The sequence below is a fragment of the Symphalangus syndactylus genome, chromosome 5, assembly GCF_028878055.3.
Source record: "Symphalangus syndactylus isolate Jambi chromosome 5, NHGRI_mSymSyn1-v2.1_pri, whole genome shotgun sequence".
Taxonomy (NCBI): domain Eukaryota; kingdom Metazoa; phylum Chordata; class Mammalia; order Primates; family Hylobatidae; genus Symphalangus; species Symphalangus syndactylus.
In genome coordinates, this window is record NC_072427.2 from 115,487,658 (window position 1) to 115,510,992 (window position 23,335).

Consider the following 23,335-nt stretch of genomic DNA (forward strand, 5'->3'; position numbering starts at 1 on the left):
TAGAGACTACTGACCATTTATCCAGATTAATACACACATACACAAACACTCTCTCTCTCTCTCTCTCTTTTTCCCTTGCTCTGAGGTAGAAATCAAAACATAAATTATCACAAAGAAGTCTGATATAATCAACAAAATTAAACAGTCTTCTTGTTTGATCTCCTCTAAATTAAAGACCAAGTGTTTTGATATGGTATTAGGCACTGAAATAAACCAGATGTTTCTTCCTCTATATAACTCTCCACGGGCACAATCTTAAAGGGTTATTGTCTGGCAAATGTTCAGGGAAACACATTAGAAATGGCACGAATACCCAGATTTTCCTTTCCTTCTATCTACCCTAGGTTTTTTTTTTTTTTTTTTTTTTTTTATCTAAACTAATGCATAATCCACAGGGCTTTGGGAACTTTGTGTAAATACTTTCATGTACAATTCTCTTTCTTGCTATCCTGAGATTAAGACCACAATTATCCAGGCTTAAACCTAAAATAAAGGAACCTTTGCAAATGCATTATCTGGCCTTACATGTTTAATCACACAGTATTCTGTGTGCTCTTTAATACCTAAACTGAAGAACAAAGGTTGCACCCTCTGATGTTTCACAATACGAAAGATCTTTTAAGACATATATCGAACAATTGGGGAAATAGAATTAATTTTTAATGACAATAGCATAGTGTTTCTCCATCTAAAACCAGATGCTATATTAAAAGCATCACATTCTAAAGAACTTAAAATTTCAAAATAGTCAGTCACCATTTCAAAAGATCTATAATACCTGACATAAAATTATGATATGCATGTCAGACTCTCAAATATAATCCTCATTAAGTTCCCTCTCCTCATCTCTTCTAATCCTTCCTATCCCCAGATAATGTGATGTTTTTCTTTTTCAGTACATTTTGAGTGCACTAAACATATACTAAAGTGAATGAGGGTCTGTAAGGAAAGTTGGAAAAAGAACGTATTTGGGGAGGTGTCCGGCTGGGAAGTGGGGAAGCAGATGGATTGAAGGAAGGGATTTGAAATGTGCAGACTATGGCATGCAGTGATGGAGCAGATGGAATGCATCACCGTCAGCTATGACAGAAATGATTTATGGAATGACCTGGCTGCTACTGCCTAGTAACAACACAGGATGACAGAGCTGAGTTTCCACGACAACCAAGGCCCACCCACTAACTAGATTAAACATCTCTTCACTGGATTCCATTCACAGTATATTTGGGTTTTCTTTTCCAAATGCCATTTTGGTTTGGCTAGTATGCTGTTTATAACATGGGAAGATACTCAAGGATGTGAAGGGTAACAAAATGAACTTGAAGGGCCACTGAGAACATCACAAATTCTTGCCTGCCTATAGGGCAAGGTTCCCTGATAGAAGTTTTTCTTTAATAAAATAAACAAATGACCTTTGAGAAAAAAAGCCCCCAAAATGCAGGTTAAATTTTAAAAAATTATGTCGCACTGAAAGTTCAAATGTTATTTGTTCTGTTACATGTGAAATATCAGTTACTGGATTCTTCCAGAATCAGGAGAAGGAATATGGCAAGCCAGTCAAATACCTGGAGACCTCTCAGGTTTAGTATAGAATAAAATTTTCTTCCTAAATAGGTCATTTTCAACAGGTGGCAGTAAGTCGAGAAAAGGGTGAGACAATTTTCTTTCATTCTCATCAATACCCTGTAAGATAATTACCATAGCACCGCACTTTCTGGATGTATGGAGCAGTGGTTAGGGGCAGAGTCTGAAGCTGGTCTGATGAGGGTTCTAATATATATGGGCTTTATCCATGTTAGCTTATGATTCCCCTAGGGCAAGCTGCTTAATCTTTTTGAGCTCAAGTTACTTAACCTTTTAAACCTTAGTTCCTCATCTGTAATGTGGGGATAACAATGCCAACCTTACACGGCTTTCTTGAGGATTAAATGAAACAGGGCATGTAAATGCTTAGTATAGGGCCTAGCACCTAGTAAGCATTCAAATTATAGCTAATAAATTTTGTGAGTTTTGTTATTATCATTACTATTATTATTATATGATCCAAGAAAAATTCAACAAACATTCACTGAGTTCCATTTTGTGTGTGCTCCATCTCTACTATGTAGTAGATGAGCATGATTTGGCTTCATTTTCCAAGAAGCTAGTATTCAGCTGTAGAGAAAAATTTATTTACAGAAACAATATGCAAAGAGGTTTATCTCCTTAAATGTTCAACAGTTGCTTCCTACTACTCAGGTATTAATGTGCTCTGCCTTCTCTATGAATGGCAACAAATGTATCTGACAGTTAATTGCACTTCACAGAAAATAAAAGACAATTCTGTGGGAATTCTAAGAGGCATACTGCTCAGAAAACAAGAAGAAAAAAAAAAATCATCTAAAGTGAAATTTTAGGAAGTGCAAAGCACAAGTGCCCCTTTTCAATAATTAGATTTGAAATTGTTGTAGATTTACTGAAAAATGCTCTCCCTTCTAGTTCTGGCATTCCGAAAGAAGAGATTTTAATGTTTTAAGAATCAGATATTAAAATATAATCACTGCTTTGTCATTAATGTTCTGATGTGATGTATGTGAACTACTTGCTCAAGAAAATACTATCGGATTCCATCAAATCACTTTTATTCATTTTAGCATGATTCTTCAATGAATCTGGCTTTTTTGGGGAGAAGGCTCTCATTTCCTATTCCTTGAGTAAATCAGATGCAGTTGACTTTAAAAAAAATACAGTACATAAAATGCTTTTGATCTTGGAAAAGTTTCTTATAAAGGCACTTCATTCTCTGGATCAGAATACTGAGTTATCTTTCGTGGTTCCACTTGACTTATTTTAATGGGCCAATTACTATGTATTTAGAAGAAATAGATTTAATGATTAATCTTGGCAGTTTGTGCTTTAGATGACTTCTTTTTCCTCTTCCCAGCATTTGCTGTACCATAGGCATAGCATTTAAGGGCATATATCAATACAAATGGAGAATAACTCTAAATGTGTAATGAAATTGATCTTGTTACATCTATACTCTTTAGAGATACTTATCACCTACAAAATCTTATCACTGTATTCAGCAGTGTAAAATTCATTCAGTAGAATGTGTAAAATCAATACTCACAGATGCCAAAGCCTTTCCAAGTGCATCACCTGTCTGTGAGCTTCCAGCAGCATTCCCTCTGGTTCCTGGATATTTCATAGAGAAATAAATCAAGAATTTTACCAGCAAGTATTGTATTTTAGTACTCGGCCATTATTTCAAGGGTGTTCTCTACCGTCATCTCACATCTGTTACAATAAACTAGGAAATACTCTGCATGTGTTGTACTTATTAATAAACTAAAGATGAGTTCTTTACCAGTCTCTATATTGATGAAAATAAAAAAGCTTCTTGTCTTCCTGTCTTTCACTTTTAAATTCAACACTAAAAAATATACTGAAAGAGGGGCCAAGGCCAGGCGCGGTGGCTCATGCCTGTAATCCCAGCACTCTGGGAGGCTGAGGCAGGCCGATCTCTTGAGCCCATGAGTTCAAGGCCAGCCTGAGAAATGTGGACAAACCCCATCTCTGCTAGAAATGGAAAATTAGCTGGGTACGGTGGTGTGTGCTGTAGTCCCAGCTACCTGCGAAGCTGAAGCTGGGGTATCACCTGAGCCTGGAGGCGGAGGTTGCAGCCACAGAGTGAGAGAGCTGAGAGAGTGAGACCCTGTCTCAAAAATAAATACATAAATAAATAAAAATAAAAAAAGAGGCCACATGTGGTGGGTCATGTCTATAATGCTAGCATTTTGGGAGGCCGAGGTGGAAGGATCACTAGAGGCCAGGAGTTTCAGACCAGCCCTGGCCACATAATGAGACCCTGTCTCAACAAAAAGCAAAAAAAAATTAGCTGAGTATGGTGGTACATGCCTGTAGTCCCAGCTACTGGGGAGGCTGAGGCAGGAGGATCACCTCCTCAACCTTGGAGGTTGAGGCTGCAGTGAGCCATGACTGTGCCACTGCACTCCAGCCTGGGTGAGAAAGAGAGACTCTGTCTCAAACAAACAAACAATGTGTATATATATATATAAAACATATATATATAAACATACATATATATATAAACATACATATACATATAAACATATATATATATATATGAAGATATTGGGGTCACTGAAAGTCCACAAACTAGGTTTTAGGAAGTTTTGCCAACTCAAAAAGCTCACCTAGAATGCTATCTGATCCATTGATGGGAGGAGTGTGTGAGGCAGCAACATAAGGTGAACTGCTGGTACTGCCGCGATGAAAGCTGGACATTGGTGGAAGACTTGTGTTTATGTCTGTTGGTGAAACTGAGTGTGGAGGATAACTCTAGATGGAAAGAGATATGATCTATTAAATATATTTTCTGAATAATATTCACATATAATGGACAACTATGATAACAGGTCAAAAAGAGCATTTACAAGTTAGCAGCTAAAGAGCACTACTTATTGTCATTTATTTTTTAGAAAGGCATGGTAAATGCGGTAAGCCTTGAAGTACTTCAAACTTCAGAAGTTTTGGCAGAATTAGATTTTACACTTCTAATCCAAAATGAAAGACAAGTGAGGACAAAGTGTTGCTGTACCCTAGTCACATGTTATAGCCTACCAAACGGTCATGTGAATGAAGGTTGCCATAACTACTGGATTGAGACATGTGGGAAGTGGAGGTCCCCAGAATTCCACCAAAACCAGGCTGGCTCATCCCATTTGATGAACTCCAAAGGTCAGAAGAATTGTGGGTCCCATCTAAGACAAAAAGAGAAATATAAAATTTTCCTTAGCTAAAATTTTTCTTGTATTTTGGTGTTGCTTATAAAAATTCAAAGGGTACCCTCCAGATATTTTTCCTCCCTTTTCCAACCTAGTCTTGTACCCACTTTTCTTCCCTCTAAACGGTAAAATTACTATTTAAAAAGAAGAAATTAACATTTTAGTTAGGGAAAAAAGTAATCTAAGCTGTAATAGGCAGGCCATTATAAAAATCTTCAGAAGATCTAAATTCATATCAAGGAAGATAATAAAAATTCCAAATTTGGGAATAGGCTAGATTTATTTTTAGTTAAGTGGTATACTTATAAACACACAGAAAGTTATTAATCCATAACACGCAATGTGCATTATATCAAACATTTTGAAACTGTGGAACAAAGAAGTTTTTCTAATAGTAAAACTAAGTAATTGATTATTACCATATTATAGTTAGCTTTCAAATGAAATGTGTCAGCAATGACTTCACTCAACAATATAAAGTCAAGGAACCATTTATGTAATAATTTATTGCTCCCATATATTTGCTTCCCATAGTCCAAAACCACAGAAGACCAAATAAAAACGATTTGCTGGACATGAACGAAAGGAAATGCAACACTTTCTCTCTTAACAAGTCTTACTCTGTTCTATGATATTCACTCTTTCTTTATATTGGTAATTCTAGGCATGGTATGAATCCATAAATTAAACAAGAAACTAGAGTTAACAGCTTTCATACATTTAAATTCTAAAATGAGCAAGAACAGCTCTATGCATTTTTCTCAATTTAAGACTTTTATAAATTCAATCAATACTGGACCAGCACTCCAATGGTTTGCTAGATAATTCAATTAAATTGCAGTCAGCAATAAACAGCACTGGAAAATTATAAAGCTAAATTTTAATTTACTTTAGCCAAAAAAATGCCTAAATAAGGCCTGAATATAGGTATTCTCTTTCCTAATACTTTAAAATACTGGCTGATACACAGATGTCTGCGGTAGTATTTGGCAATTGTTTGGTAGTACTTACCTTGCATAAAGAAAGTGCTAGCGAACATACTGGTTGGTGGCTTAGGAGATGGATAACTAGGAGATTCACGGTTGAAATCATCTGAATTTGGGGATGGCGCATATACCTTAAAATTAAACAGTACATTTAATTAAAATGTAAATGACTATCATATTACTTATGTAAAATGAGTTCTATATTAGGCAAGGGGCTTAAAAAGGCCTATCTAATTTTTATAAAGGGCTACCACAAATGAAAAGAATACTGCCTAAATCCACATAAATAATGTCAAACTTAATTACCATCCACATTTTTTTTTAAGCTGGTTATTAGGGAAAAATACTACTCTAAATATCTCTGTAGTGCATCTTGGTATGACAGTTACACCAAGTGACTGAATAAGCATTGAGCTGGCTTACCAAACACAAACCTCACATAGGGTCAGGATTCAAAATCTGATCGAGCAAACAAATGTCCTTTGAATACAGCGTAATATAAAATCTGGGTTCATAAAATTCATTGTTTTCAGTGTTACAAGATTCACCAAATAAAATCAAAATGAGTTTGATTAAATGTTGCTATCTTTGTTACAATTAAAAGGTAACTATCAAAGGCACAACACAATTGTTCAGGAACTTCCTTAACTTGGTAGAGTTAGCAAGTAAATTAAAAATACATTCCCAGTACACTTTCAAGTCTGGCAAAGCTTTAAGAAAAATCTCATTTAATTTGTTAGAGCAGTATTAATTTCCTTTGATAAACCCTTGCTTTAGATAAGCAAACTATAAACATTTTGAATTAGCAAATGGCCAACATTTGCAGTCCTCTGGAAAACTAAATGGGCAGCCAAATAACCTTAATGATCAAAATGTGATCACACTATTCTCATAACTATTGAAACAAAGGTGGAAAACAATATCTAAAGTGATGCACAGTCTATAAAAGTAAACCAGAAGTCAGGAAGAAGAGAAAGGTAAGCTATTGTGAGCAGTGTATGAAACAAACTAATTATTTTGTTTTAGTTTGAAATGATACAAAAAATTCAACAAAATAAAAATTTTAAGTGTTGACTGAAGGAGAATAACATTAAAATTATGGAAGCATGTATTTTAAAAATCATATATCAATTTGTTTGCATAAGCATGAAAATTTCTAGAATTACACACAAGAAACCTGACAATGGTTACCTCTTTGGACTTCAAATTGGGAAGGAGGATTTTTACTTTATGTTCTTCTACATAATTTGATATTTTACCCCAAGCATATATTTCTATAGACTAATAATAGAAAAAGAGTTAAGGAAGCACACCAAGATTAAAATGGGATCCCAACTTTTTATTTACATAAACTGTCAATTATATTAATTTATTCTTTCTTGGAGGTATTAACTGTAAAGACCCCTTGCAAATTACCCTAATCTTCCCAAGATTCAATTCCCTCTTTTGTAAAATGGTGTTAACACTACTTGCATGAGGAGATTGATGGGCAGATCAGATGAAATTATATATAAAATGTTTAGCACAGTGCCTTGTACAAAGTATGCAGGCAATAAGTTACAGCTAACAGTATCATCTTTCATTCTAATAGGAGTAGTTATGTTGCTAAATATTACCTGTTCACTACTCAAATGCTGTTCCTTACAGTTTTCGTCTAACATGAGCCTAGTTATATATACAGTTTATTCTAAATAAAAGGTTAAAAAGTCAGTTTTTACTCTTCGTGCTAGTCCTGATAATACTAGCACAGGTGATTTTTTTTTTTTTTAAATGGACTGGCATTCAGGTTTGTTTCCTACCTTTCACATCCCAGAGATAAAAACATACATCTGTGGTACCTGAGAAGTCTTGGAAAAGATACAGTATATTCTCAAGAATTATCTAGAAGGATCCCCTAGTTTGGGGAATATGGCAGATAAAATTGTTTGTTCATCATACATATTAAGCATACTTTTCTGGTTTAAAGGTATTTCACAAAATGATTGTGTTGAAATAAAACAACTGACTATATACCAGTGTGTCTGCAATGTATTGTACAGGCTGATAAGCAGATAAAGTTTTCAGGAAAGGAACTTTGGACTATTTTCTTTTAATCAAGTTTCATCTTCTAAACTTAGCCCTAGCTAGAAGTCCTCTGTCCCCTTTCTATATAGATTTCTTCAAGCCAAGCTAAACCATGAACAACAAAAAAATAGAATAAATCCATAGACCTAGCCAGAAAGTACAATGTGAATCAAATTTAGAAGACAGTACCCGAACATATGCTTTTTATCACAAATGTGCACTTACTATACACATCATCCTTGATATGTAAGTATGAAATATAAAATTCTCTAACTCTATCCAGGTTATAGACTGAAACAGCATGTAAGACTCTCATACTTGATAATTATGAAAACACTCCAGTTTTGATGTGTCATTTCACACAAAAATGGACATAATTTGTCAGTTTAAATTTTTACATACTTTATCAATTTATATTTCTTTATCCTTATTCCTATTAAATTCACTGTATTTCACACATTAATATACTTACATTTTAAAATTTTGAAAATGGTTACAATTACAAAAGGAAGTAAAAGGATAAACTTTACTGACTTACAAATCGCTGCTAAATAAAAGAGAATATGCCGATCAGAAAATGGTTTATTCACAGTTGTCATGGAAAGCAAGAAAACTAAGATAAACCACACAAAGCATGGAAAAAGACTTGCCTTCCCTTACGCAAAAATTTTGAAGTTGTATGGAGAAAACGGTACATTTTAGAGGTAAAGTTTGTTTGTAATGCTATTTTTTTCAAACAGATTTTGAAAACAAAGGACTTTTAAAGGACAGACCTTATAAATGAAAATGGCAAAAAAAAATCCTACTATATCATTTTTGTACTAACACGAGTTCAAAATTTTCATCATAAGAATGTTTTGAAATATATGGCTTTCAAAGAGGTACATTTACCAGCATTTCTAACACAGGCTAAATAAGCTAAATAACTTTACTTTTGGTATCTTAACTATAGCTTGCAAAAACATAGATGCAATGTTATGAAGCAGCAGTCGTGCCAGTCTTGATTTTTCAGATCAAAGACTTCTTGCGGCAAAGCACAACTGATGTGGTCTCAAAGGCTTTATTAACTCCAGATGTAGGGAAATAGTCAGCCAATTCCACAAAAAGAGCAAGTCTCTCTTAGTTACAATCAGTACTGGCCACAAATTAAAACCAGACTGCTTATGTCATCTGATCACCTGAACACAGATGCCAGTTTTTTTCCCCTAGTTAATGATCTAATCATTGGTTTAAATCTGAAGGATGATTTTGTATCATGACAGTCAATCTTAAAATTAAGAGAAAGGAATATATATGCTTTAAGATGATTAAAATCTACCAGGAGTCAAACTATTTTAAAGAGAATAGAAAAAGGGTAAAAATAAGTAATTTAAGATGTTCTATTAAAATGTGGTAGACATTTTCTTTAGAATTCTATCCTTTTCAGAATGCTAAGCTCACAGTAGAAAATGAGAAGAATGCTTTATATGAGTATTGTCCAATAGGTTTATGTGATGACGGAAATGTTCTGTATCTATGCTGTACAATACAGTAGCTATCAGTCACATGACTACTGAACACTTGAAATGTGGATAGTGCAATTGAGAAACTGAATTCTAAATTTTATTTTATTTAATTTAAATACCATTTGTGGCTACTGGTTACTATACTGAACAAGGCAGATTTAGATCCTTCTTATCCAGCAGTTTAAGATTGTATAAATTATTTTGAAATATATTCTAGAATTCTTATGCACTTCAAGGCATACTAAAACCAAAGTCAGACTACATTCTGAAACATTTTGAGAACACGTTCACCTAATCTGGAATAATGAAGTATGGAGAAGGCTATCTACTTTTCTGAACATGGTCTGACACAGAACTAAGTACCAAGATTTCATTATGTTTAGGCTTCTATTAGATCTTTTGTCAAGATGGTTTGAATAGCAGTTCTCTGTAAGTTCCAATATGTTCAGTATCATTAAACACTTTAACACAGGCTAATGTGGGCCTCAAATATGTGAAAGGTCTGTGCCAATAACAGAAATTATTTTCAGCATAATTTACATCAATTTACCAAAGTAACAAAACATAACAAAATTATTTGGCTAACGTGCCCTGCCATCATAATTTTAAAATGAAAATATGATATTATATTCAGGAACATCCACTTTATCTGGTATCTTATATAATTATATTTAGTATTAAACAATAAAAACTTTACAAGATCTAGCTAAGTACCTAAAACCTGAAAAAAAAAAAAAAAGGTCTAGGTCAATGAAATATTAAAAAAAGAATATCCCAACCCAGGTCAAACCCTGTATTAAAAAACTATAATTAAGACTCTAGGCCTATAATTTTAAGAATATGTGCATTTAAGAGTCAGCATTCAAAAAACTAGGTAATTTTGAGATTTTTAGTGTTTAAATTATTAATGTAATTTAAATTGATTAATCTGGGGGGAGGGGGAGGGACAGCATTAGGAGATACACCTAATGTTAAATGACGTGTTTGTTAATGGGTGCAGCACACCAAACATGGCACAGGTATACATATGTAACTAACCTGCACGTTGTGCACACGTACCCTAAAACTTAAAGTATAATAAAAAAAAAATGAAAAAATAAATAAATAAATTGATTAATCTATGCAAGTTCCACATGTAGCAATATATACAACCAATTTCTCTTTCTCAATTTTGTGGGATTGGAATTTAGTAAAAAGAGGCTCTTTTAAGAAGAGTAAATAAAATTTTGCTTTAATAACTATACCCATTTGTATAAGAGTGCTGGGAAGATAATCAGAGAAAATTAAAGACATTTCCTAAAAACCATTTCCTATATATTTTTCTGATTATTTTCAGATCATTCTGATCTGTTATTTTGTATGAATACCGATCTTATATATATATCCTCAGATAAAAAGCATATATCCTTGGCTGGGCACGGTGGCTCACACCTGTAATCCCAGCACTCTGGGAGGCCGAGGCGGGTGGATCACGAGGTCAGGAGATCGAGACCATCCTGGATAACACGGTAAAACCCCATCTCTACTAAAAATAATAATAATAAAAAAATTAGCCAGGCACGGTGGCGGGCGCCTGTAGTCCCAGCTAGTCAGGAGGCTGAGGCAGGAGAATGATGTGAACCCGGGAGGCAGAGCTTGCAGTGAGCTGAGATCGCACCATTGCGACTGCACTCCAGTCTGGGCGATAGTGCAAGACTCCGTCTTAAAAAAAAAAAAAAAAAAAAGCACATATCATTAACCTAAATGGTAATATTTAAAAACTTCTCAAACTTACGCCTTCTCACTTTCCTTGTTCCTTCTGTAATCAAAATTTAAACAACGTAATCCCAAAGAAAATAACCTAAAAATCTAGATAAATATTAAAATGACAGTCTAATTTAGTAATTCCCTAATATCTAAGAATATTTCAACAAATGACAGATTTGATAAATAAATATCTCAATGCTTTCAGTATTTTCATATTACATAAAATGGCAAATTCTGCCATAAAATCCAATCTGCTACTAGAGTTTTTAATGGTAATCTCAAGCCTGAGGGGGAAAATAATATTTAGATAGTTCCAGTAAAAATACCACAAGAACTGAAACCACAGGTATTATAAAGCAAAACGTCTGAAGTACAAAGACTGACTCAGGCACATACAAGCCATCTCCACGGAAGATTCTTTTTACCTAATTAGCCTGTTAAAAATACAAGTTGAAATTCTGTAAAAGGGATAAATATGTGTTTATATTTTCAGCAGTTTCCTAAGTAAAAGGACCAATATCTCTTTCCAAAAATTTCCAGAGACATGTTTATTTTCCAGGGAAAATAAAATGAAATTTCTTTTCTAACAACAGTAAGAAAAATGAATTCTAGTTTTCAGTACAAAGCATTTTAAAATGAACTGCTTCTCTTACTGTGAAACAAACGCAGGTGAACATTACTGGTTTTCAGCTGTGAGAAAAATTCCTTCTAAGCACATTTAAATTAATCTTAAATTAACATTACTGGGCATATCACTGGTTTTCTAGGTAAATGAAGCACATTTTAGTTAATCTTAAATTAACATTACTGGGCATATTACTGATTTTCTACGATAAGTGCTATCATTTTTCTAGTAATCTCAATATTTTTCTTGAATTATGGAATTTCTAAGGGACAGGGTTTGAAACTTGTTTGCTAGAATAATATGCTGAACAAATCAATGACTGACACGTTACCTACCTACTTTAAAAAAATTTAGATTCAACAATATTGCACCTGATCCCCTTTGATATACAAGTGGAAAGGAACATAAATTTCTCTCAAAAACATTCATAAAGTTGACCAGTGACAACATACCCTCTAGTATGTAAAACTAGCAAAAGCTAGTTTTAACTCACTAGTATTTGTACTCACTTGAATCAAGAGAAGAAAAACTTTCTTGGGCTCACACACTATAGTCTCAGATATTTTTGGTAAAGGGGAAAAATGTGAAGTAGGTTTACGCTGAAGTCCTTGTCATTCAATGTCTTTGGCATTCTATATTAAGAGATTTTAAAAACGACTTCATGTTTTCCCTATTATAAAAAATGTTAGATTTAACTCTTTTGGGCCCATGGACAGTCTGGAAATTTGAATTAATTTAATTGTATATTCTTCTCTCATGTTAACTAGCAATAAATACCCCAACAGAACAGAAATGCAGCTGTATACAGTCACATTGGTTTCTGTTCTTTTATTAACTGAAAATGTTTATTTTAAAAATAAGTCTTATAAGTATTTACAATATAATTTTACTTACTTGCTACTCTATTTCTTACAAAAAAAAAAAAATTCATTGGTAGGCAGGTGCCAAAACCATGGCTAAACCAATTTTCAGTATGATGAATTCTATTAGAAGAGGAGACTTGCTAAAACGTATCTGAAAGTTTTAATTTCAAATTCTTAAACAAAAGTTGATACAAATTTGCTTGACTAACCACATCAGTTAGTATTCATGAAATTGTTACTCTGACCACACATGCAAAAGATTTGTAAGAGTGGCCTAGTGTTTTTCCCAGTTACATTTTCTTCCCAATGTAGTATATATATGTATTTTTACATATCCAAATACACATTGGATCCAATGTAGTATATTTTAATGTAAATGGGTAGTTTGGATAAATTCAGTTTGGCCCTTTGCTATGGAGACTAATTTACACGTCCTTGGATGATATAAAGGAGAAAATGTGCTTTTGGGGGACAGATAGACCTGGGTTCAAATTCTGACCTAGGTGAGGTTGAACCTCATTTTCCTTATTTATAAAATGAGCTAGTAACAGCTGACTGACAGTGGTTGTGAAAATTAAATCAGATAAACAAAGTTCCCAGCACAGTTCCTCTCACAGGACAGCCCTTACAATCACGTTAGTTTCTTTCTCTTTTTTCCCAGATTCCATTCAAAGAAGCTTAATATTCAAAATGTGTGTCTAGCTTGAATTTTAAAACTTGGATTTCTGTGTTGTTTCTCAGAAGATTAAAATAATTTCCTCATACAATGAAAAGGCCATCATGTCTGTTTGTGTGGCAGTTTTCGTACCTGGAATACTCTGTAGCATCTTTAGTCCAAAACTAAGAAAAATGGAGGCTGCTCAGAAAAATGGAGGAAGGCACTCCAGAATCTTAAAAGTAAAAAAAAATTTTCCCCCAAAAACTTTTCTTTCCTTTGCTCTCAAGACTTTTTTCTAACTTACTGTGTAAAGGACAAAATTTATTCAAATCAATGAGAAAACCGAATGCAGGAAGAGTTCTTTATAAAGAAGGAACCTCAGAAACCCACTGTTCTCTCCTATTTTTTATATTTCAAAACAGTATAAAGTGCAAAACAGTTTTAATTTTCATACTCACTATAAACCCATATTAATACCTTACAACATGATACAGAATACAGCTACACAAAAATTACATATAATACAAAACATTAACCCCTTCTCTTTTTAAGCAGTAGGAAAAACTGCATTAACATTTTTGGCTTTTCTTTTCTACATCTATATGCCCAAGTCTGTTACATATCCAACAATAAAATACTGGCCATACAATTTTAGGTAATAAAATATAAAAAAGTTCTTTGGTCTTTTCCTAGAGTTTGTTCACTTTTATTAAAAGATCTGAAATACCCTTAAATATATGCAATCAACTCGAAAACTAAAAAAAAAATACTGGAAAAAAGGGAAAGGAAGCTTTCCGTTTAAGAGCAAGACCACTTAGGGTTTGTCACTCTCTCATAAAACCTGAAATGGGATGTTAAAAATGAATCAATGTGAACTTATTATTAGCATTTCAAAATATTATTTTGTTCTATCATTTTAAAATAAATCTATAAAATGAGATTAAAGAGTTTAAATTTAACCTATTCACGACAAGAAGTATATTAAACTTCTATAACTTAAGTGAAGACATATATTTCACTTAAGAGTCTAGAAATGTTAATGAAAGTGCTAGTTTTTACTTTAAGGCATTGACAAGCAGACATTTCCCAATATACACTAAAATAATACATTTACATAATCTTGAGACAATGTAATTACATACCACGATTTTCTTATTGAAGAAAACTGAAGTCATCACAAAATAATAATGTTGCTAATGATTTCTAATAATTACTAGAGAATAATTTTAAAAACTAGAGGTGGGTAAAAATAAAATACATACAAGTCTAGGGTCTTATGATTTGGAGGACTAAGCCAACATATCATCTCTTTATTTATATATTTTTCCAGAGCATAAAAGTCACCTTTGACCTATATTAGGCACAGACTATCAATTTTTCCAGGCTCTCTACCATACCAGCTATGCCATCTACCATAAGCCTGGAAATACCACTATCAAAGCTCCCCCTAACCCCCTCCCAATGCAGAACAAAGAGAAATATAATACAGTAACCTGTGCTTTCCAAAGAATAAAATCTAAACTCACTTTGAGTTAGTCTGGTTCAGGGTCCTACATAATTAATTTTACTGAACTTATACATGTACACACACACACACACACACACACCCCACACACATACCCACATACCATCTTCAGACTGTTTTACTTAAAATCAGACACAAAAGAAAATTATTTTCACATTTGAAAGACAGCTGGCAAGAAAATTATATAGAGATTAAATAATTTCAGTCATCTGTCTAAATCTACTTCTTATATTATCCAAAGCTCTGCTTATATGGGCAGCTTGAACATACACTTTTTACTGAGTTTAAAGATATTTTGACTTGCTTATCATGTTTTTTGAAAGCTTATCCAAAAGTTCACAACCAAACACTGGCCCAGTCCAAAGAGCCCTTACTAAAGCAATCAGGGAATGTAAAAGTGCTTTTATTAGTTCTTAGTACCCTAGTTGTAGCCACAGGCTACTTTAAAACATTTCCAAGTGAAAAAAAGGGAAGAGACAACAATATCTAATTTTAAGCCTATTTTAGTAAAATGTAATTGAATATTCTCTATAACTTAAAACATTAACAATAAAAATGCTCCCCCCTCCCCCTTCACTAAGCCCATATATGCATTTTTTCATGAGACACCTGAGGGTAAAATTATTTTTGAAAGATTTAGAAGGAAAAACACTGAGTTTCTGACATAAACCAACACTGTTATTCATTAGTGTACCTTTTAATAATATTTATCAAGTATCTTACAAAGATAGCTCCTATTGAAACCTTCCAAGTTGACTCTTTTTTTAAGAATATATAAAATCCTCTGGCTTATAGTTTTTTTGTAGAAACCCAGTAAATTATTAACATTAGGTAATTAATTTAAAGAATAGAACACTTGTTTAGCAAAACAAAAAAGTATTATTTTAAAACACCTAGTCATGTGCTTGCTATAAATCAACCAGAAGTACAGTGCATTCTTTGGAAAATGTATAAATGCATTCTTTTAAAAAATAGTGATTTATTTCATGAATCCACGCAAGGTCAAAATCTAGTTTGATTGGAAACAGATGGTATCCCAGAAAAGTCAGGCTCTGGACCTGAAACTCTAAACAGGAAATACGGCCCTTACTAGCTGACTGCTTCCCTAATCATTACCAGAGCTTCATACTTGTTATTTTTATGAATATCCTAGATGACTTTCATCTTTTCCTTCAATCCGCAAAGCATCAAATAATTCTCAATACATATGTGTGTATATACATATTTTACATAATGATTTGTTTACAATATACGAAAACATAAAAACAAATGTACTTTCAAGCTCATTGCTAGTAAAGATATCAGGCTAATAACAACTCAGAAACTCAAGTTTATTTTCTACACTATCTTAAAAATAAAACAAAAGCCAACAACTATTGAGTAGCTATGTAGCAGACAGGACTTTACTGACACTACTTCTAAAGAAATTTACAATCTAGGCTGGGCGCGGTGGCTTATGCCTGTAATTCCAGCACTTTGGAAGGCCGAGGCGGGTGGATCACCTGAGGTCAGGAGTTCGAGACCTCATGGACAACATGATAAAACCGCGTCTCTACTAAAAATACAAAAATTAGCTGGGCATGGTGGCGGGTGCCTGTAATCCCAGCTATTCGGGATACTGAGGCGGGAGAATCGCTTGAACCCAGGAGGCAAAGGTTGCAGTGAACTGAGATCGTGCCACTGCACTCCATCCTGGGTGACAGGGCAAGACTCTGTCTCAAAAAAAAAAAAAAAAAAAAAAAAAGAAATCTACAATCTAATATATTGCAGAAGAGGATAAAACAAAACCTCACAGATTTTAGTAAAAAGCAATTAATGTATACTACTTTCCATTAAACAAGTGAGTTAGAAGCTATATGAACAAAGAAAAAGGCTTACCGTTTTCCCATTGTAGTAATACATCAAGGAATTGCTGCCCATTCCAGGGACAGGATAAGCACAATACATGTTGATTTTGAAAATGTTACTATTTGTAGCTAATGCACACAGCTTCTCTCCAAGACATATATCCACACAAGCAAAGGGAGTAAGTCTTCAGTACTATGCATCCACACATGGATCTACTCAAAAGGAACTCATGCAAAATAGGACTGAACCAACTCACAGAGCACAGAGGGAGAGTTTATGCTGTAAGTAACCTCTTTCAATTTCCATCAAGTCCTTGCATTGGTGGAGGATACCAATAAGACAAAATTTGAGGTATTAAAAAAATGCAAGTCACTTGTAAGTGCTAAATAAATATGTCCTGAATAAAAATAACCCAAGGAATTATTAGATTTGTCTCATATATACATATATACACACACAAAGGAAGGCATACTGACAGATTTTCTGCTAATCTGTTTTTAGTTTTAATTAAATTAGAGCACTTGTGGCAGAGAAAACTAGCTTGCTACACCTCCAGCGTTACCATCTGGCATGGTCTAAAGTTGCTTCAACTTTGATAAACACATGATCAAGTAATCAGGAATCGGAAACACTGAATCATGTGTAACAAGAAGGATCTAGACAGTTAAATCCTGTATAAAATCACTTCCTGGAGAAAGCAGACCATCATGCAAATACCTCTTAACTAGCTAGAACAAACCATACTTTAAGTTACAAAAATTATGTTGAGGAAAATTGAACACGTTTTATTAAAAAGCTTAGTCCAAAAATCAGATAGATTATCTTGAAAATAAATTACCTGTTTTTAAAATGGAAACATTTAATAGTACAGATTTGCAGTTATAAAGCTCCTTGAATTCTTCATACACAACAGCAATTAAAAGTTTATAATGTCCTGCAATAGGATTGTTCTTAAAAAAAAATTCACACATCTTTCATATAAAGTATGAGAGAATAAACTAAACAGTTGCCTATAAGTCTTCCCTCTAACTTTATTGTTCTTAATACTTTGTATATTCATATTTTTATGCTAATGCTCACATTTCTCAGATAGGAAAAATAAGAAGTGTGGGAATAAATGTCTTACAGACATTTCTAACTCATACTTTGAAGTCAAGAGGTTTTAAAAGTTGTCTACAAAAACATGTGTCTCTCACACAGACACGTTTTGCTATTTAAATGTTTTCCAATCAATATTTTGCTGTAATTACAACCTGGAAAAACAGAATAGCAACTTTCCCTTTTTGTGTCATTTCCCTTCATCAAAACTTCTTTGTACTATCCTTCTCTCTGTGCCTTGTAGGTTCTAACGGGATTGTATTAACCAGAGGAGAGCTCACAAGCTGCAAAAGGGGGCACATCACTTTTTATAAAGGTACCTTTCCTGAAGCAGAAATCCTCTATGAAATATTCTAGGAATATACTATAAGGGACCCCCTATCTCCCCAACCTCATTTTTATTAACATATTGATCAAATTATAGTAACAAAACTAAATCAGACAATAAGGGCAACTAACTTCACAATGTTTTAAAAGCTGATAGTACTGGAACAACAATAAAACCTCCCCACACTCTCCAGATACAGAAAAGGCTAAGCAGCAGCTGCAAAAGAACATCGCTGTACAGCAGACTATTAAAATGCCAGTCTGCGGAGTGGTTTGTAACTTCCTCCCTCCTGAGAGACCACAAAGACCCATTTCAATCCTTGGAGAACTGTGTAAAAAGCTTTGATTTACAATTAACAATAGCACGCCTTAAAACCATTCAAGTAAATTTTAGTCTTCCATACACAGTCTTTCTCTACTGACAGATCGGCTACTCTCAAAACAACAAAAAAAGGAAAATCAAACAAAATCGAATCAAAATTTTCTTTTTCTATTAATTATTAAAAATAACTTACTTTTCAACAGAAATTGAGGAGGAATAGGGAGAAGAGGGGAGCCACAAAGCACTGACAATACTTCAACATTTTTATAATCATCGCTTCAATCTGAGAAAACTTTTTTTATATTGGTTAAAAAACATCCACCTATGACAGTTAAGCCCATTTCTCTGATGCCTGGCAGAAAACAGAGAGGGTACTTACTATGTTGTTTGATAAAACAAACATCATAATGTAAACCCAACTAAGCAACCTTGAAGACAATGAAACCTAAAGGACAATGAAAATTTTAATATTTTAACATCAGTTCTTTATTTTAGAGACAATTATATGATAATCTGAAGAGAATAAACATACATTCAGATAAAAAAGAAATTCATTGTAAAAGCCAAATAGTATAATCAAACTTCTTTAATGGAAAAAAACACAGTTACTTTTGCACAAACCTAATCAGTTTATTAAACACCTAGGTAAGATTTAGTGTTAAACATGAAACCTGAATGTGAAACATAATTTCTAAAGAGAGTTGAGTAACTAATTAAAAGCTTTTGCTTCTACTTTTCATTATTCCCCTAAAAAACGTAAATATAAAACTCGTACACGTGTAGGTAAGACCTCCCCCGCCAATACAAACCATAGTCACTTGGTATATACTACTGCCTAAATTGAGCGTAGATATAAAAACTTAAAAAAACAACAACAACAAAACTCTATGCCTGTATCTATAATTATATGATATTAAAATCTCATTTTTCAAAAACAGTAAATCATCAACAAAACTGGTGGCAATCTACATAAAATGCCCCTATGTTCTACTTGTGGGCTGTGGAAAAGTCTTTTAAATTTGTTGCTCCAAAACAGCATTTTTCTTGAAGTCTGCCTTTCCCCCCAAAAAACTAAAACTGTTTGATGTAGATGGCCATTGCTTGATTGCCATTATAAATTATCTTGTACAATAAAATATTTTTTTCTCTGCTCCCAATTTTTTTTAAATTAATTTAATCTATGCAACAGCTGTAGCACAATTTCTTGTGCTAAGGAGAATCATATTACAGGAAAAAAATGCATATAGATGGATCAAGTGCTGCTTTAGTAAATGCAGTTGTTTAATCTTTGCTTTTTTTTTTTTTTAAAGGAACATGTCAAGGGTTAATCCTGTGACTCAGTCTGACAAAACGAGTCAGCTGGAGACAGGGCCAATTTTTAAACCTGATTTCAGACAGGCTGCCTGCACAGGAGCTCTGAACTGTAGTGCACTTTTTATCCAGAATTGTTTCCACCCACAGCTCTACATAATCACTTATGTGTTACTCTAAGATTATGTGATCTGACTCAATATTCATGTCACCTAGTTCAACAATATAAAAAAATCACCAAGTTTTACAGCAAGATAGGAATCATTGTACACAATAGCAAAAATGATTAATGAAAATGCCAGAGGACCCTGAAAAAATACATAACTTGGAGCCATACACTTTTCATTAGCAAACTGATGATTCCTGGTTTAAAGATTATTACATTTCACCAATTTTCAAATATGCCTTTTCCTCCCAAATGTTATCAGGATGTTATGTTTGCTGCTATTCCAGTAGTCATTAAGCACAGACCTAAACTAGGCAAGAAAAAGCCATAATGTGCTTTGCCTAGACAAGTTACTTCTTCACTGACGATACAGGAAAAGATGTTTTCAGAAAGTCTACCAAGTAAGAGCTCTCTGGAAACTTCAGTTTAAATTCCAGGCTTCCATGCGAAATTTCCCTCTTCCATCTTACTTTTCTATTGATTGGGAAACAGATCTTCCTTGGAGAGCTATATAAAATTTCTTAGTTTTCCACGCAGTATTTTTTATCTACTTTAATAGCTCATTTTTATCCTGATATTTGGATCACTATAACAGTTATAGCTATTTTTAAATGATCCGTAAGCAAGAATGTTTCTAAAGGTAACATAAAATTCTAAATAGTTTTTGAAAGAAAATGTTTAATTGAAGTGAATTATGTATCTTGAATTAGTTAACATAGGCCAGTTAGTGGTTAATCTTACTGTATATTCTTCTAAAACAAACAGGCAACATTCCACTGTCCCAAAAGCTAGAAAATCTGGCTGGAAAAGTAAACCTAAAACCCACTCATAATATTCCTCATGAAAAGTTTCAACATTATTTCTAAGTGAATCAAATCTTGGAAAACAGACTTTCAGAGTAATAAATGAAGCCAAACTTAAAAGCTGACATGTGAATAACTCCACGAATGAACTCTATATTTTCCTAAAGGATGAACTCAGTAAATAATAAATTATTGGCTGCAAGGGAGGTAGGAGTGAGGACAGATTTAAGAGGATAGTGAGAGAATCTGTAAGCGAACCAATTCAAAGCAAAAGAACCTTCCCCAATGCCTCTTCTTCCTCATCTACCTTGTAAAGAGATGACATGTGAGTGAATGCTGCCTCTCAAATGTGCAGTATTTTAGTTAGCCTTGCTAATTAAGTCAGACATCAAAATTCCAGGTTTTCTATCTGAACATTATATTGCAGACTTCTCCGGTAGTATATGCTACTTTGCAAATATGTTCAGAAAGTTGTTCTTCTGGTTTTTCTAATATCCTCACATTTTAGAAAATTTACTTCTGCAAGAAAGAAATCAAGAATATAAAACTCCAGTGAAATAATGCATCATTTTCAAACCAATCCAATAGCATTCAATGCATATTATTTAAAGTTAATAGTGTTATTGATCTAAAATCAATAGTGCACCTTTTAATTCAACAATCACTCCCATCTTGCTGATACCCAGTCTATCAGTAAAAAGGCTTCCAATTATTATCTTTCCACTGTATGAAAATCTTAAAAATCAAAGACTTGATTTTTGTGATCTTTACTCAAGTGGCACTCCATGAAAAATCTGTTCCAATTAAGCCTTAATTGTGATTACCAAAATCTTAACCAAACCAATAACCAGTAGATATTAAAGATTAGTCTGAGTACTGGTAAACAATTTATTTGGATATCAACACATATAAATATACATTTCTCAACACAGTGTAAAGACACATGCTAAAATTCATAAAATAGCGTCTGTCTCAGATACAGGATATCAGATGTCATACTGTTTCTTTACAAATATCTCAAGTCTAAATTGAGTTTTAGAAATGCTTAATGATTAACAAAATAGAAAACACCTACCTATATAGCCAATGGAAACAATCACCACTGTAAACTGCATTTTTTAGGCAAAAGAACAATTAATTGCCTTTTGACAACCATATGACTATAATGAGGATATGTAAAAACAGCCATACCTCCTGGAGAAGAAAGCAAATCAATCTCTTTCTGAGGTGAATAAATTGTATCCCTCCGACATCGACATGAACAGAACTGACAGATCATACAAAGCTTCTAAAAGGCAATCATTAGATAACCCTTCAAATGAGACAACTATATAATTACTGAGAATATGTAAAATCTGAAGCAAATTGCATGTTTCTTTTGATCACAAACTCACAATGACAAAGCAGTTTTCTTTGAAAAATTAAAGACGGGGGGCCCCCGTGCCCCTGAATCTCTTGGCTGTCCCTTTCTTTCCCCTTTCCTTCCCTACGTGAATTGCAGTTTGTCACTTCTCATTTACCACTTGAAGTAACACAGTAAGAGAATCATTAACTATGTTGCAACTTGATAATTTTCCTGCAGATGGCTCTATAATCACAGGACTGCCTAATGGTGTGTGTATGCACACATTAAAAAAAAGATGAGGATGCCCCCCAGGTTTTTAAATTCCTTAAGAAACCAGCACTTCTGAAGAGCTTTCAAGACTGACACAAGGCTTTGCACTATTGACTCGTTAGGCAATCTTAACAACAAAACAAAACTGTAGGCAAACAAAGCTATCATTTAAAATCATCTGTAAAGCTAAATAATTTTTGTGAACATGATGTCTTGGGTCAAATTAGCTGTCTCTTAAAGAAAGTGCCACCCGTTTTTTTGTTTCTTCTTTTGGCCTGTGCGATTTTTCTTTTTTCCTCTGAACTGGAAGACGTCAGATCCTTTCAATTTATGAGAAATGGAACAGCACCAAGATATTCTATTCCATTTTAAATTTATTTTTTAAAAGACCAGAAGTAACATCTGCATCTTAGCCCAGAACCATTTCAAGAATCTGCAATCCAAAGCTGTAAGTAACTTATACATCAAGTTATTTTTTGGTCCTCAATCTATATTTTTGTTTCAGTAAAAATTCTTCCTAGTGGTAGTAATTTTTAAATACTTCTTACCTCTAAATAAATATTGAGTCTACCAAAACATCCTGCCTCACATTTGTGATAATAAAGTAAAAAAGCAAAGTTAATTTTTGCTATATTCACTGGAAGAAATCATACAGATCTTGAATTTATGAAAAGACCTATCTGTTAAGAATGGTTTCTTATTACTAAATTCTGGTGACCATTCTCAACAAAAGCCAAAAAATACTTCACTTTGAAAACACATCTAGGAAGAGTGAAATCAACAGGGAAAAAGATGGGCAATGGTGTCAGTCATACATTTTCAACAAAGAACAATGCAAAACAAGCAGTGTTTGACCAGTATTTGGTTATGCTTCACTATTCCTAACAATGACAAGTGTCCCTAAACAGACACCGGGAAACAGATACAAAACTTGGAAGAAATTTGTTAAGCTACTTGTTCTATGCAGCTGTAGCACATGTGTATGCAGTAGGGCAGAAGTATTCTCCCTATCATTCATTAGTATTCTGTGTAATATAAGATGGGCTACTTAGGGCCCAGAACACTGTGGAGTTATATCATGTA

General features: G+C 33.6%; 1 protein-coding gene across 18 annotated transcripts in view; it reads right to left on the reverse strand.

Moving 5' to 3' along the window:
* Nucleotides 1–23,335, reverse strand: part of TCF12 (transcription factor 12) — a 382,270-nt gene that overhangs the window by 55,783 nt on the left and 303,152 nt on the right. For 15 of the 18 annotated variants that reach the window (XM_063639405.1, XM_063639407.1, XM_063639402.1 and 12 more), the window contains 4 exons: nt 5,802–5,907; nt 4,627–4,766; nt 4,200–4,344; nt 3,113–3,177 (listed from right to left, as the gene is read on the reverse strand). In XM_063639405.1, coding sequence (XP_063495475.1) covers nt 3,113–3,177; nt 4,200–4,344; nt 4,627–4,766; nt 5,802–5,907 — 456 coding nt within the window. Of the gene's footprint in view, nt 1–3,112; nt 3,178–4,199; nt 4,345–4,626; nt 4,767–5,801; nt 5,908–16,640; nt 16,803–23,335 lie in introns of those variants that run through there. The other 3 variants (XM_055279268.2, XM_055279267.2, XM_055279270.2) reach the window with 2 other exon arrangements.